This window comes from Desarmillaria tabescens, assembly GCF_030435595.1.
Source record: "Desarmillaria tabescens strain CCBAS 213 chromosome Unknown EV420scaffold_71, whole genome shotgun sequence".
Classification (NCBI taxonomy): domain Eukaryota; kingdom Fungi; phylum Basidiomycota; class Agaricomycetes; order Agaricales; family Physalacriaceae; genus Desarmillaria; species Desarmillaria tabescens.
The window spans coordinates 58,210-72,266 of NW_026848370.1; the positions used below are offsets into that span (position 1 = coordinate 58,210).

Genomic DNA, 14,057 nt, shown 5'->3' on the forward strand with positions numbered 1-14,057 from the left:
GCTAACTTCAAATTAACTTTATGAAGGAACACTATCCTGATTCATGAATCTATCACACTACATCCTTCTCAGCACCATTTCTCTTGTCACGACGAGTACGGCGGGACGCTAAAGGGACGATAGCGATGTCAATAATTAGCTGTAAGCTTAGCCTTAAGCTTAGTACGTACCCCCAATCCGAAGAGGCGCCTATTATATGATGCCGTCTCCGTCCCGGTGGACCTGGAAGTGGCGACTCTCTCCGCCGCGGCACTACTAGGGGGCAAATCGATACCGCCGGCGGTGCAGGGCGCACTTTCTCCATGATGGCGTTAAAAGCAGGCCACGCATAAGGAAACTGGCCGTCAACCAGTCGCTTGAACATCGCGTTGCGGTTTCTCTTGGACAACCGGATCCGACCAGTGGTCCAATGTGAACTTAACTTCCATGTCCAAGATTTCAGGGTACCTGTCGTAATATATGCTCGTCATTCAAAGGACTTGAAATAAGCGATGTCCTTACCATGAAGTAAACTCCGAGAAAACTTCCGAGCAGATGTTCTCTTTGGTTAGCTGTGTTCGAAGGTTGGCCAGAGCCAGCTTCTTGAGTGGTTCATGATTGATCTGGTAAAAATGAGCACGGAGAAACGACTTTGCTTCGACGCGTACCATATCAGCAAGGCGATACATGGACTTTGGAGAGCAGCCTGGACCAAAGTTCGAGGGAGGCGATGTCTTCGACTTGATGTTCGTGAATGTGATGTCTTCAGTGTACAGATATACCAGGAAAGCTTTGAATCTAGGAAAGATGTCAGAAGGAAGCGACGTCATGAGCGTCTGCCTTACGTCTTGTGCGCGATGTCTTTCAGGACGCATACTCGACCCAGTCGTGGGTGAGCCTTGATGGGCGCAGAAGACCGAGACCTCCAGTTCGAGCTGATTTATTCGTTGCGTTAGTAGAAAATCTGGTGTCCCCGAAGAGAATCTCGTACCTGCCAGCTGGCCCGTTCGCACTAGTCCTCTGACTCATATTCGTCAGTCAGATTCCAAGTCACTGTCGGCTTCATACGAATAGGGTCCTGCTTGGATGTCGATGGGCTCATCGATATCGACCTGTTTCGACTCAGAAAAGGCGCTCCCATCAAGCACTGGAGGCAGGTCAACATCAGCGAACACGGTCAGAAGAGAGTAAGAGTAGCATGCTCACAGGTATCGATGTAATCACTCGCCCCTAGTATCACACGGCTGCTGCTAAACAGAGCTTTGGGACAATAAGCCTGGCCTTCTCCCAGCCGACGACTGAACAAGTAAAATTTGGTGTCGATGAGTTCTCCTGTTTCAATCATGTCCCTTAAAGCCCCCGAAGCCCTCGAAGAGAAGGTCGCTTTGGCACCGATCGGCGAGAAGATGGTCTCGTGGAAAGGGAAGGTGACTGTGAACTCGAGAGTGAAGACTGCATCCGTCAACGACAGATGGCACGACCCAAGAGTACCTTTGACAATCTGTGGTGCCGCCGATGGACCCAATTTGATATCGACGTTGTCACCAAGAGAGTGCAATACCGACGGACCACTGATTGCACCCGATACTGTCAATGACGGGCCAAAAAAGTCTGTGCCCCTTGGAGCAGTGTAATCGAAATAGGCCACGAGCTTTGTGCAGTCCTGCAAAAAGATTTCGTTCCCGTATTCAATGGAAAATTTCCATCCCCATCCGCACCGAGGTGATTGATGCGACCCTGACGATAGACGAAATGTGAACGTTGACTTGATGGACAAAGGGCTCGTCGTAGACCATTGGTCTCGTCCTTGCTGCTGGAGGGAGGGTACGGGCATGGCCACAGCGACGGGGGTACAGCAGGCTGATCGATGAAGGAGGACAAGAGGTAAGAAAGGCGTCTATTTCCGTGGGAGTAGTATGTTCTTTTGGAAACCGTGACTATCATTGTATAGGCGCCTGCGCCGGTATCTATGAATAGAGCAGATGTACCGGTCTCTGGTCTCCAGATTCTGTGAACGGTTAACAGTAGTTTCCGTCTTCGTCCCGTAGTATCGTGCCCGAACTGAAGCTTTCGTATCTTGGCGAACGGCAATTTCCCCAGAATCGCGTAAAAGAGGTTAATTCCTTTGTAGAATACTAGAATACAAACAATGATTGCTATATTCAAAAGTCCGGATAGTAAGATGTCCCTGTATGCCACCTGATCGACCCGCATAGCAACTGATATAATAGGTATCACCGTAGTCAGGGGCACGCAATTATTATAGTGATTTTCATTGTAGTACCCTACACCTCAATAGCACTCGAATAGTGCCCCACCTTTAAGGCAGAAATAGTACTATCGATGGCATTATCTATTGGCAGCAGCTCCCGCCTATCGGCTTCTGGATCCGCCATCCCGTACAACAATTTCGTCGGCCCAGATGCGCATCCCGCCACTTTGGCGTCGCGTCACATCTGCTGGGCGCGTTTATAACTCAAAAAATCCGGAAAAATGGCCAATAAATAGTATTAAAATTACAGAACTAAAACCGACATTCATTCCCTTGTAGTATCTTCTGAAACCTGCATAATGGCTTGTACTTGCTCATGTACTGCATCTTCACCATCCTCATAATCGCTATCATCGCTATCTGCATCGGAAATCCTACTGACAACAGCATATTCATGATCTATGCTCATGTCATTGCCATCACGATCTTCCAACCCAAACCCAGAAAGTCGCGCAGCTGCTACCCCTACTTCCACACTTCCAGTGAAACCAGCATCCTTCGACAAGGCATAGAAACGGTGCATATGCGCGGCATAGAAGCGTTCCCTATCCTGACGATATCTCGATATCTGAAATGCCAAGGCAGGCTCTGTTTCGGCAATTGCTCCCTCTCGGCGACGGAGATATGTATCTTCGATGTGCATATAGGTAATTACTCGCTGAATCTCGATGTTGAGGCGCTTGATTTCCTCCTTTGCCTGACAGATCTTGAAGTATGTATCCATCGCTTGGCGTCCTGCTGGAGTGGCCTACTTGCGCTCGCTCATGTCCTTCCGAACGTCTCGGAGTAGGTCGAAATCAGCTAGAAAAGCATACTCGACGACTCGTTCCCACTTCAGCAGAGGTCTTGGGGGGATAAGGGTTGCTGCCGCTACATTATATTGGGTGAGGGCGGTCCGTATGGCTTGTGATCGTGCCTTGAGAGCCTTTCCTATGTGTTTTCGCATTTTATATCCTATATACTGGGGTTAATATGCTGTTTCTAGTGAGACCGATCAACTTACCAGTATGGGACATATTCATCTTTGTTAGCTCAAAGATGCGTGCGACTATTAAGCCCTCCAGTCGATCCAGGCATCGCCGGTAAGTCCTCATGGCAACCCTCTGCTCGTTCTCTCTCCACTTTTCCGAGCCGACGATCCAGCGGTCCTCAGGGGAGATGTTCAGTGAGCACTCGAGGTCCTGCACCCTCTCCAGCTCTTGAGATCTCCTTTCGAGAAGATGTCTTCGTGCTGTCTCCATCTTGCGGGTGTCGTCTGGTGGTTGTGGCTGTGTATCGGTCGTCGTGTTAACGAACACTACCCTCCGGCTAGCAGCAACCTTTGATCTGTTTGAGGTCAGCTACAAAGAGTTTGTTGAAGGGGATGTAGCTTACTCTACATCATAATAATGGATGAGCCTTGTATAATATTCCATCTCGATGGTTTCTTCTGGCGGTTCACGCTGTAAACCTGAGAGGTAAGCTTCCTCCTCCGAAAGCCACGCTTCAAACTCCTTTTCATCGGTCACTCCAAGCTCCTGCATAGACTTTTGTAATGCTGGATAGTCGTCTATGATATCCAGAGCTTGTCTGTAATTGTTGCACAAAAACGAACCTACTTATATGTCAGCCCAGGTCTACAGTCTACATGAATGCTTACTGAGATGCTCGAAGGAGTCCAAACGATCGACATGCTTCAGATACCAGGTAATGCGTTGGCAACGATGGAAGCGACTGGCATATCGAATACCCCTGGCAAGACCATTTGACTTGATCTTCGAGACCTAAGCCCATGAGATATGTACCGAGATGTCGAAGCTGACACAGACAGTTGTGTGCATGGCCATGGAATAATCCAACCAATACACGAAACCTCTTGATTTTTGCTAACTCGCCAAGTGGGGATTGGTTTATCGTACTGCCAAACTTGCAGCCAATGTCGTATCCGATGCCCAGGCGATCTCCGAAGACTTCCAAGAGCCTCCCAACAATAGCTAATGGATATTTTGCTCTGAAAACAATCAGTTGCGAGGTAAAAATCAGTGCAAGAGATCTTACTGCTCTCCACTTTTCACCATGTCTGCCCCAAGGAGCACAGACCCATGACGGCATAATGACAGAAAAAAGCCAGTCTCTTCAAAGACTCCCTACATCTTGGAGGTCCGATCGTCAGACATATTTTTCCATCGTTCTTCGCATGGCGATGCACTCACCATGTCCACTGCTTCTACATCACCTATGGCCTCCTTGGACCAGCGATCAACCTCCGTCCTTGGTAAAATATATCCGCCGCCACCATCGCGTAAGTCATCTCGTTCAATGCTGACCCGGTTACCCTCTAGTGTATCCACCACCTTGCTCCGTGGGATGCGTTTGAGTGAGTCATTACCGTCCATAGCTCCAAACATACTAAACTCCAGCTGCTCCTCACCCTCAAGTTCAAACGTGCATGCGGCGCAACAGTTCTTGAGCTGCCAGTCCGGGTGTGAACGACCAAGCTCTCTCAGTACTTGCCGCTCCACGTTTTCCAAAATTGCGATGAATACATCGTAGCAGATGCTGAATTGTTCCTTTAGACTGCTTGCAATCGGGAAAGAATGAAGATTGCATAATGTTCGTATGAAGTCTTGAATCGACAACTGAGGACAGCGAAGGATGGCCGTGTGGAAAATTTCCATGACCCGAAAGGTCACCACCAGTCCAGGCCGCTTTGGTGCACAAGGGATTATGCCATTGCGAACTAAACTTCCAATTGAAAGATTACTATTGGGCATACAAAAACGTCCTAGAAAATAACAGTCAGTAATCATCGAGTAGTGGTATTTTTGCAAACGTACTGAATATATCAATAACCCAGATACCATCAGAGGATTGGCCTCCCTCCTCTGCCAATGGTGATTTATCTGCATCTCGCACTAAGACCCAGTCCATATATGCATCCGTCATTGGTTCCAGCAACATCTTGAAGGCGTCGATGCGCTGTTGCGTACGATTGCAGCGCTTGTGGACATCTCGCCGCCGTCTGTTATGCGGATATTGAGTGTAAAAAGGTGGATGTTCAGATCTAACGCACCTTTGCCGTTTCTTCCATTTTTCTGTCAGCTTCTCTCGAAGATCTCTCGCTAGCTCAAACTCCCTGCCTTCATGGCTGATCTCCATAGTTTCATCCCCACGCAATATCCCGTTCATCCTGGCTACATCTTCTATATCCTGCCAGGAGTTCGAGTCGTAGTCTTCGTCGTCTTCGGGGTGGTCTGAGGCCGCTGATAACTGGATCTTCTGGCTCTGAATTTCAGCCAGCTGCTCTGGCGTCAAATCTGAGTGAAATCTGATGAGTTACATTGTGGCACAGACAAGTCTACTATCAAATCCCACTTTTTAGATGCTCTTTCTCAGCTGCTTTTGCAGCACGGGCGCGTTTTTCAACAGCCTTGCAGGAGTGGAGGACACTTTTCGTTCGATTCCCTCGGATTGAAACAGGAAGCCGTATCTTTGAGGAGGAACCGGAGGCACGGTGAAGGCCCATGATGAGGGCCAGTTGACTAGTCGACGCGTCGTGATGAGGGAGAAATAGAACGAAGTCAATGACCACGTGATGATTTCCTCGCACCGGATCCCGTTCCGGTTCCCAGTGACTGAGCCCATCATCGACTCAAACTCTTCGTTCAACGTGTTCAGTGTCATAATTACTACCTGTATTCTTGTATTCTGAATCTTTATGAGTGTATCTATGATTTAAATGAGTAGCAATATTTTCCTGCATTTGAGTATTCAATGAGACAGAAATTTAGGTCGGACTTCTAGATCACGTATTTAGCTCGATGTCACATCAACCTCTCACTCCCATCCCTTCAACTTGTTCATCTTATTGCGACTTCCTCATCCCTCGGCTACCCTTCAAACTTTACACAAGAACCACCATCAATTGTTCCAGTAAATAGAAACTGGTTGCATAGTAATAACTGGCTTATTCCGCTACCTAGGTACGGGCAGTCGTTAACTCGCCACGTAAGACAACAAACCTCAAGGCAATCGCATTTGACATCCTCAACTGCTGTTAATAACTCAGTATAAGCCCATGGGTAACAATGAGAAGCGGCAACAGTCTCGGAAGGAATATGAGGACAGGTGCGTGTGCACAGATGCCCAACGAAGCTCTTCAAGTTCTCACCACTCCATTCAATCAGAAACAAGGATTCACGAAGAGAACAGGCATGCAAGGCAATGAGACGGTGATTACCTACTTTCTTGCGGGTGTAGTAGTTTAAAATACCTTTTTCCAGGCGCAGAGAGCGTGTTAAAGCAATGCCGCTCGCAGACCAAGAGTCTGTCAAGGCACGACAACGTGCCACGCAAGCGAAGTATCGAAAGGCGTACATAGCTATTCTGTCTGGAGGTTACTCTCAACTGACTGTTTGTTTCATTAGTAATTGAGAAAAACTTCGACTGAAAGCTGACTCTCGGTGATGGATGTGAGTTTTGAATAATCACATATCTAGCTTCAAAGACTGACGGAGGATCGGAACACCTTTAGGCTATTCATGGAACAATACGAGGATGATCCAGGCAAAATGCCTGACAACCGCGTTCACAGACAAGGCCATCTGTACCATCCTGAGGACTATCCACTTGAACTTCAACCTGAGGGATCGCAGGATGCATAGTTGGGTTGTTCGCAAAATGAAGCAAGTTTCTGTAATTTTCAGTAGTCATATATTGTACGAGTTGCATTGAATCACGTTATCAATAAGTAAGAGAAGCACTAGAAACTACATGTTTACACGGTGACCGTGTCGACGAGAATACCCTTGAATACCACGTGATGGCGATTGATAATCACCACTCCTGACCTCCTGCCATGATGGCCTTGTCCTTCAATCTCCCATGTAGTCACCGGCTCTGGTAGCAGCAAGAGAATTTGTAAGTACTCCTGCTAGTTAGTGCACACAAGACAGAAACCTTTGGTTTTGGTCTATTTCATAGAATATCGTTGAATTTCAAACCACGCAATCAGGCATCGTTGTTTTTCTAACAAGGTGACACATTTATGTGCCGGTCATGTGCCTTTGTTGAGTTCAGCTCATGGAATTTTGTACTTGGAAATACCTGTGTTTTGTGTCGAACATCCATGGACTCCGATTTTTCTGACTTCACTCACCATTTACCGCTCCATTCCTTGACAAACCAAGAACTCAGTCACTCCGACTATTCTCTTACGGCTCTGCTTCACTCAGATGACTACGACCTCCACAGTCTGGGCTACAGTGACCCCACCCTAGGATTCAATCTCCCTCAACTTCCAAGTCATGCATCGCTTACCTCAACTTTGAACGACCAATGCAGTCTGCCACAGGCAGAGAACTCAAATCTAAGTCTTGGTTTTCCCATAGGAGGTGGCATCATTGACTCCTCATTTTCTACGGTCTGTCTCCTATACTCGATTGAAGAATAAAGACTTATTGACGACTGCTACAGATAAACACGAATTTTTATGCTACTCGACATGCTGAGGACTTGAATGGATGGGAAATCCGTTCAACAGCAGCACATGACAATACATCGATGATAGGCAACTTCAACGACCCAGGGCCTTCGATTTCAAGACCTATTTGCCCACGAGATCCAGTTCAAGTGCCAGCATCGAAATTCATCGCTTATGACCCCGCAAAGGAGAAATCCACTACACGAGGTGATACAGGTAAACATTCAAACAAGCCAGTCGCACCACTATGGAATACAAGACTGGTACGCTCAATTTCAAATGAGATTGGTGCCTTAATACCCTGGATACCTCTATATTACTTCATATAGAGATATATTTTTTATATGTAATCAATATTACTATTTTAAGATACCTCTTTGTATATCTAAATATAGTTGTCATGCATAATAAGACACTGCTCCACTAGAATACTGAATAGTGTTAGGAATATACCAAAATCTGGATATATGAATATAAGATGAAGAGTATTGATTAAAATACAGTAAGATTGAAAAGAAAGTAAAGAGTCACATGGTTCCCTACCTGGGTGCACCTGGACCTGACCTGCCAGATCCTAGGTACCAAATTGCCTGACCCAGGACCTGTACCTGCACCTGGTTCTTAAAAACCCAGGTCTTACAGGTGTGGGTCCCAGGTTTGCCATGGGTGTGTGTGGGTTTTATAGACCTAGTATATGTCTATAGGGGTTTTCAAGGTCACCAAATCCGAATATAGCATCAGATTTTTTATCAGAAATCTCCCTGATCCAAAATAGCCCTTGGAACCTATTTTTAGATCATTTTGAGCTATTTGCCTCTCATTTCCTGAGTTTGTTTCATTGTATAAAATTTATTTGCATGGGTTTTAAAGTGTTTTTGAGGTCATAGAATACGAATATGCCATCCGATCATAAATCAGGAATGATCTCGAGCCATGGAAGGCATTTGAAGCTTTTTCTTCATTTTCTTGATCTTTTCCGATTCATTGTTACAAGCCACACATGAGCCAAAATAAATACATCCATAGGTTGCTATATGTTATCGATGCTGTAGAATGTGATTATTATCACCGATTAATATGCGGAGTCAGTCCTGAGGCACAGTAAGCATCCGAAGCTATTTTGCTGAATTTTGCAGTGATTCACCTGTACTTTCCTGGCTCACAGACATGCCCCATAAATCATTTGAATGGTCATCTAGGGGTTGTCTGGGTCGCCAAATCCGAATATGATATCCAATCATTGATCAGATTTCTCTATGAGTGAGTATAGCTATCTTAAGGTCATTTTACTTGTCTTTTTGCGGGTTTTTGATGTTTTTATGACCTCCCAGGGCTCCCAGGGCTCGCAATTTTTATCCGTTAATGGTGTGCAGGTCCCTGATGGGTCACCCATGGGTGAGCCTGCCTCAGAATGTGTTGACCTGGACCTGTTAACCCACAGGTCCGACTTTTTAATAAATTGAAAACCCAGACCCAGGTCTTTCTATGGGTCCACCTGGGTCCTAGTAGGAATCATGCAACTCTTTAAAAGAAAGCATGTATGTTATTAGAAAACACTATACTATTTCAACCAGATACTCATAGATATTCATGTAGATTTAACCTACTTGTACAGCCTGATCGGAACTCATATAATTATACTCACAAACTTTATATTTCAAGCCTTTAACAGTATGGTACAGGCTCATATATATGGTATTCATATCTGCTATATATACAGATACAGTGGCTATTCTTATATGCAGTATTCATATACTAAATATCTGGCTACACTTATTATTTTGTAAAATTTGTGACAAGAAACTCCGCTTGATGTGACATATGTCACACTATAGCCATCCAGCTCGATGAGGTGTGATGTGACAAAATTCATCGAGCTGGATGGGCTGTGTCACATCACACTTTATTGAAATTCAATTTAAGAAATTCAACTTCATATCTCAGTCTGCTATACTTGTTATAAAAGTTTGAGATATGATTGTGTTTATAATTAGAGTTTTGTCTAAGCTGTAATAGCTATTTAAAGCTATTTAAACTGTCACTGCATAGAGAATTTAGCATTCTAGCCTAAAATATTGAATTTTATAATCATTTACTTGTTTAATATTAGACTAGAATGCTCAGATAATATTTTCATAGTACTTGGGAGATTTTTAATATCTCTTGTTGAGATATCAAATATGCTGCACTTCTGATGGCTATTACTTATTGTTGCACCCCTTTCTGTAGTATAATTCTATTTTTAGTAGTATATAACATAGTGTACCTTGCAATTGAGCCCCTCACATGTTTGTGAGGGTTCTCTGCTTATCTCAGAGTCCCCACTAGTCACCAACTCAAGCCATTTGTACTTAGCATACTTTAACATCTCTCAATAAGGTAGATTGTTAAAACAATATTACAGCTATCTTATAATGTTTTCTAATGTTTACTGAAGCTGCAAACTTTATTTATAAGGTATATACAGATCTATATCAATAATATATTTGTTAAAGATACATTCATCCAAATTTTAGTGATTGGCACTTATAATAATTGTTCTGTATATGTATTATGTTATGAATTCACTCCTATTTTTCACTTATCTTATCTTATCACGGTATCTTATTGCGGCAAGTCGGCAACTCATCATTCGACTCTCGTCATCATTCCTCGTACCTGATCTGCATCATTCATGACCCGCTCGGTCACATCGCCCACACGGCATTACCTCGTGCCATGGACCATATCACTGGGACTCTGTCATGGGCTCTGCAGCCATACACGGTGGGAGGTGGCACCATATGGGCAATGCCCTTCCCACTTGCAGGAGCGCTTCTAGTGTCATCACGCTCACACTGCATCATCGGAGCATTGCCACAACACAACCATCAGTCTTCCCTGATAGGTCCCTGGATCCACCGCTCACACGCATGATCTGTCTGATGGCCCATAGACCGATCACACTCCTATAGGCCGGATCCTCCTTCACCCAGTCATGCTTCTTTAGGTCGACTCTGATCACATCCTAGGATGGACAAGCCGCCACGTACGCTCCTCAGAAGACAGCGCCCTATGGACGCTGGCCTTCTCACTCACAGGAGGGCTTCTCCTATACCAAGCACCATACGATACAGAGGACATAGATGTTGAGATAAGCGGTAATTCTCCAGCCGCTCACCCGGATATAGCAGGGAACCCTCGCAAACAGGCGAGGGTCATCGTCGTTCGTCTACCTATTTATCTACATGCCGTGTACACTAATAGAAGCAATATGATGTAATAAGGAAAGCCGAGGAGGAGAACAGATGAATGGTGCTTCCTACTGAAGATCCCGACGTCGACTGCACCATGATGCGTGACACTTGACATTCCAACACACCCCCGCAAGTTCGTGCATCAATACCAAGAAAAGAAGAGAAAAATGAGAGGAGAAAACATACAATGTACACCCCCGGAAGGTGAACACCGTGGTGGGAAAGAGTAACCTAGAAAGTGACATCGGAGTCACTCTCATAAGCCAACCCGGCGAAGTCCGCCGCCACAGTCTTCCCTTTCTTCGACTTCCGCCACTTCGCCCTCTCCTCACAATCCGCCTTCAAATGCCCGGCCTTATCGCAGAAAAAGCAAGTGAGCTCGACTTGACTGTTTCCCTTCAGGCCCCTGGATGCCTTGCCATCGCGAAAGGCGACTGCCGCAACTTCATCATCATCACCTATCCCATCCTTATCCTTCTCCGAACGTTCAGGAGCAAGCGACGCTTGGCGCGTTTCTTCGTTCAGCAAGCGAATAATCACGTTCGAGAGTGTGAGCTGGTCAGGAGGGGTCGCATCAAAGTTGATAATGACATTTTCGTAGGAAGGGGGGAGTCCCATGGTGAGTGCGAGGATTAGATCTTGGTCGCTGACGTCGATACCGGCTAGTTCCATCGCCTTCGCCATTCGCCTGATCTTTCCAACCCAAGCCTCCATGCCCTGGCCCTCAAGCATCTTCGCCGTCAAGAACTTCCTTCGCAAAGACAAGCTCGTTGCAAAGCCCTGTGCACGATGCACAGTCTGCAAGTTCCCCCAAATCTCCCATGGGTCCTTCGAGTCCATGTGCGCCAGCTGCCCGACATCCACCCTCAAAATCATCTCGGCCCTAGCCTCCGCCATCTTCTGCTTATCCCGTGCCTTCAACTTCGTCGTGATCTCCACCAAAATCTCTGACTCCGACTTCCCATCTCCATCAACCTCAATCTCGACAATGTCGGTCCAGAGCTTCCGACGCGTGAGCTCGGCCTCCATCATCACTCGCCATTCCGCAAAGTTTCCGACTGATAACTTGGGAAAACGCGCACCAAACAACTCGTCCGACATTTTGCTCTATAGGCGATCTCGACACGGCAAACAACGAATGTGGAGAGCAAAAAACGAACAACTGGACCGTCTCGTGGACCAGAAAAGTGAACAGCCGGACCGTCTCGTGGACCAGCAAAGCGAACGACCAGACCGTCTCGTGGTCTAGCAAGTGACAAAGGTGATCTCGACACCAGTGTCGGGGTGGCGGTGTAGCGATAGTCTCGAGAGTCAGCACAGAGAACGAGAGTGACAAGGACTGTGGGTTATGCTGCCTGTTTGTGTTGAGATAAGCGGTAATTCTCCAGCCGCTCACCCGGATATAGCAGGGAACCCTCGCAAACAGGCGAGGGTCATCGTCGTTCGTCTACCTATTTATCTACATGCCGTGTACACTAATAGAAGCAATATGATGTAATAAGGAAAGCCGAGGAGGAGAACAGATGAATGGTGCTTCCTACTGAAGATCCCGACGTCGACTGCACCATGATGCGCGACACTTGACATTCCAACAATAGAAGACAGCGCTGCATTGGGACAGCACGCACCAAGACACAGGAGCGGTACATACTAGTAAATACCACAATATATTTAAACGAGCCTTGCTGTGGTCTTACACCCCAGCTTTGGCTAAAGTTATACACTCCTAACTTTTCATGCAGAAACTCCCTGTTTCGTGTCTAAGGACTATTGTACCTTACCTAGCGATTGCAACGCCCTCTTCACAACTGAATCACCGAATGCGAGTGACAGTTTAGAGGCAAACGTTGTTCAATCCAAGTTAGTGCGTTACATATTAAAATAGCACAACTAATGTGTCTGAGATCCTATTACTATGTATAGTAGATACAAATAGATACAAATACTGGTTATTGTCATAACCGGAGCATACCAGTCTTGTATTCCATACTCCACAGTCCATTCCTGCTTCATCGAACTTGCCGATTCCTTCTCATCGTGACGTACTGGAAGCAGCGATAACAGCACCTGTGCCATCGATGACGCAGCCAGTGTCTTTGACTTCTACTGCTGAAGACTTGTCGCCGACACCAAACGATGCAACTGCGCATTCCAGAATGGCCAACAAGGAACAACATTCCGAGTCCTATGTATATAGGATACTCGGTTATTATGCTGTCCTGAACTAACTGTGGGAAAGAATCTATTTGGGGTATCAATCCATCACGGCATTTGCCGACTTTGCTACCTGAGCAAACCGTGGGAATATTTCTATTCGTTCATGGCAATTGCCGTCCTGGCTGCCTGAGCTCATCATGGGAACCTTTTCTATTTGTTCGCTTCCTCTTTTCCAACTTCTTCACTAACTTTATTTCTGATTTGAACAGTCACCGCGATGACGGCACCAAAGCTCGCTGTTGGCTACAGTGAGCTCTTTGCTGTTTCTTTTGTTTTTAATCTTACTCGGGATTGGTTCAAGGTCCTCTCGTGTACCCCGGCGTCGAGCAATGAGCTCGACATTCAAATGGTAAGTGAATGGTTAGGTTTGGTTAGCAAGCATTTAACGAGTAAATTTCCAGAGCCTTAGCTTTCTCTTCAATCCCTCTTTTGACTTGTACAGGCTCGTTTCACCAAGGTAAGCCGTACTTTACAATCCTTCAATTTGAGCTAACACTTTGCTTGTCATTCTCAGGCGATGATATGCAATAGAATGGGGCAAGCATCTTTGTTCGCTACGACACAATAGGATGACAGCTGTAAGGTAATGGTAGGAAGTTCGGATACCGGTGAGTGGCTTATTTCTTGCCTCTTTCCCTGCTAATGTGCCATCGGATATGCTAGGATTTGGCTCGTTGCATGTAAACGAGGCTGATGGATGGGATGGACAAGACCTTGCTGGAATTTCAAGGATATTTGAAGATAGCGGCAATACGGTCATCGGTAAGTCTTCGTTTTTTCTATTTCCCATTCTTTAGACTCATTTGCCTCGTCGTGTAGTTCATTTACTCACTTTATTCTATCAACTATAGTAGCTATGGGCACAAGCTATGCCTCTCGATAGTCCCATCAC

At 45.9% G+C, this 14,057-nt stretch overlaps 5 protein-coding genes across 5 annotated transcripts; 2 read left to right on the forward strand and 3 right to left on the reverse strand.

Moving 5' to 3' along the window:
- Nucleotides 1–425: 425 nt before the first annotated feature.
- Nucleotides 426–1,879, reverse strand: EV420DRAFT_1580271 (uncharacterized protein). The gene is made up of 6 exons (XM_060474613.1): nucleotides 1,186–1,879; nucleotides 1,048–1,126; nucleotides 971–997; nucleotides 825–914; nucleotides 648–777; nucleotides 426–602 (listed from the first exon to the last, which is right to left on the reverse strand). The coding sequence occupies exons 1-6, from the start codon at nucleotides 1,811–1,813 to the stop codon at nucleotides 498–500; spliced, it is 1,059 nt and encodes a 352-aa protein (XP_060323895.1). The 5' UTR covers nucleotides 1,814–1,879; the 3' UTR covers nucleotides 426–497.
- Nucleotides 1,880–2,516: 637 nt separating this feature from the next.
- On the reverse strand, nucleotides 2,517–2,975 carry EV420DRAFT_1650131 (uncharacterized protein; the record flags this gene model as incomplete). Its single annotated transcript, XM_060478419.1, has 1 exon — nucleotides 2,517–2,975. One exon carries the CDS (start codon nucleotides 2,973–2,975, stop codon nucleotides 2,517–2,519), a length of 459 nt encoding a protein of 152 aa, XP_060323896.1.
- Nucleotides 2,743–5,802, reverse strand: EV420DRAFT_1769035 (uncharacterized protein). The gene is made up of 9 exons (XM_060481001.1): nucleotides 5,606–5,802; nucleotides 5,068–5,547; nucleotides 4,444–5,015; nucleotides 4,289–4,377; nucleotides 4,091–4,241; nucleotides 3,891–4,014; nucleotides 3,626–3,845; nucleotides 3,255–3,577; nucleotides 2,743–3,205 (listed from the first exon to the last, which is right to left on the reverse strand). Exons 1-9 carry the CDS (start codon nucleotides 5,754–5,756, stop codon nucleotides 3,000–3,002), a joined length of 2,316 nt encoding a protein of 771 aa, XP_060323897.1. The 5' UTR covers nucleotides 5,757–5,802; the 3' UTR covers nucleotides 2,743–2,999.
- A 260-nt stretch (nucleotides 5,803–6,062) lies between these two features.
- EV420DRAFT_1752518 (uncharacterized protein) lies at nucleotides 6,063–6,955 on the forward strand. Its single transcript, XM_060480408.1, has 5 exons — nucleotides 6,063–6,163; nucleotides 6,214–6,358; nucleotides 6,418–6,462; nucleotides 6,514–6,702; nucleotides 6,765–6,955. The coding sequence occupies exons 2-4, from the start codon at nucleotides 6,309–6,311 to the stop codon at nucleotides 6,662–6,664; spliced, it is 246 nt and encodes an 81-aa protein (XP_060323898.1). The 5' UTR covers nucleotides 6,063–6,163; nucleotides 6,214–6,308; the 3' UTR covers nucleotides 6,665–6,702; nucleotides 6,765–6,955.
- Nucleotides 6,956–7,358: 403 nt separating this feature from the next.
- EV420DRAFT_1650133 (uncharacterized protein) lies at nucleotides 7,359–8,041 on the forward strand (the record flags this gene model as incomplete). The annotated part of the gene is made up of 2 exons (XM_060478420.1): nucleotides 7,359–7,652; nucleotides 7,706–8,041. The coding sequence occupies 2 exons, from the start codon at nucleotides 7,359–7,361 to the stop codon at nucleotides 8,039–8,041; spliced, it is 630 nt and encodes a 209-aa protein (XP_060323899.1).
- Between the last annotated feature and the right edge of the window lie 6,016 nt (nucleotides 8,042–14,057).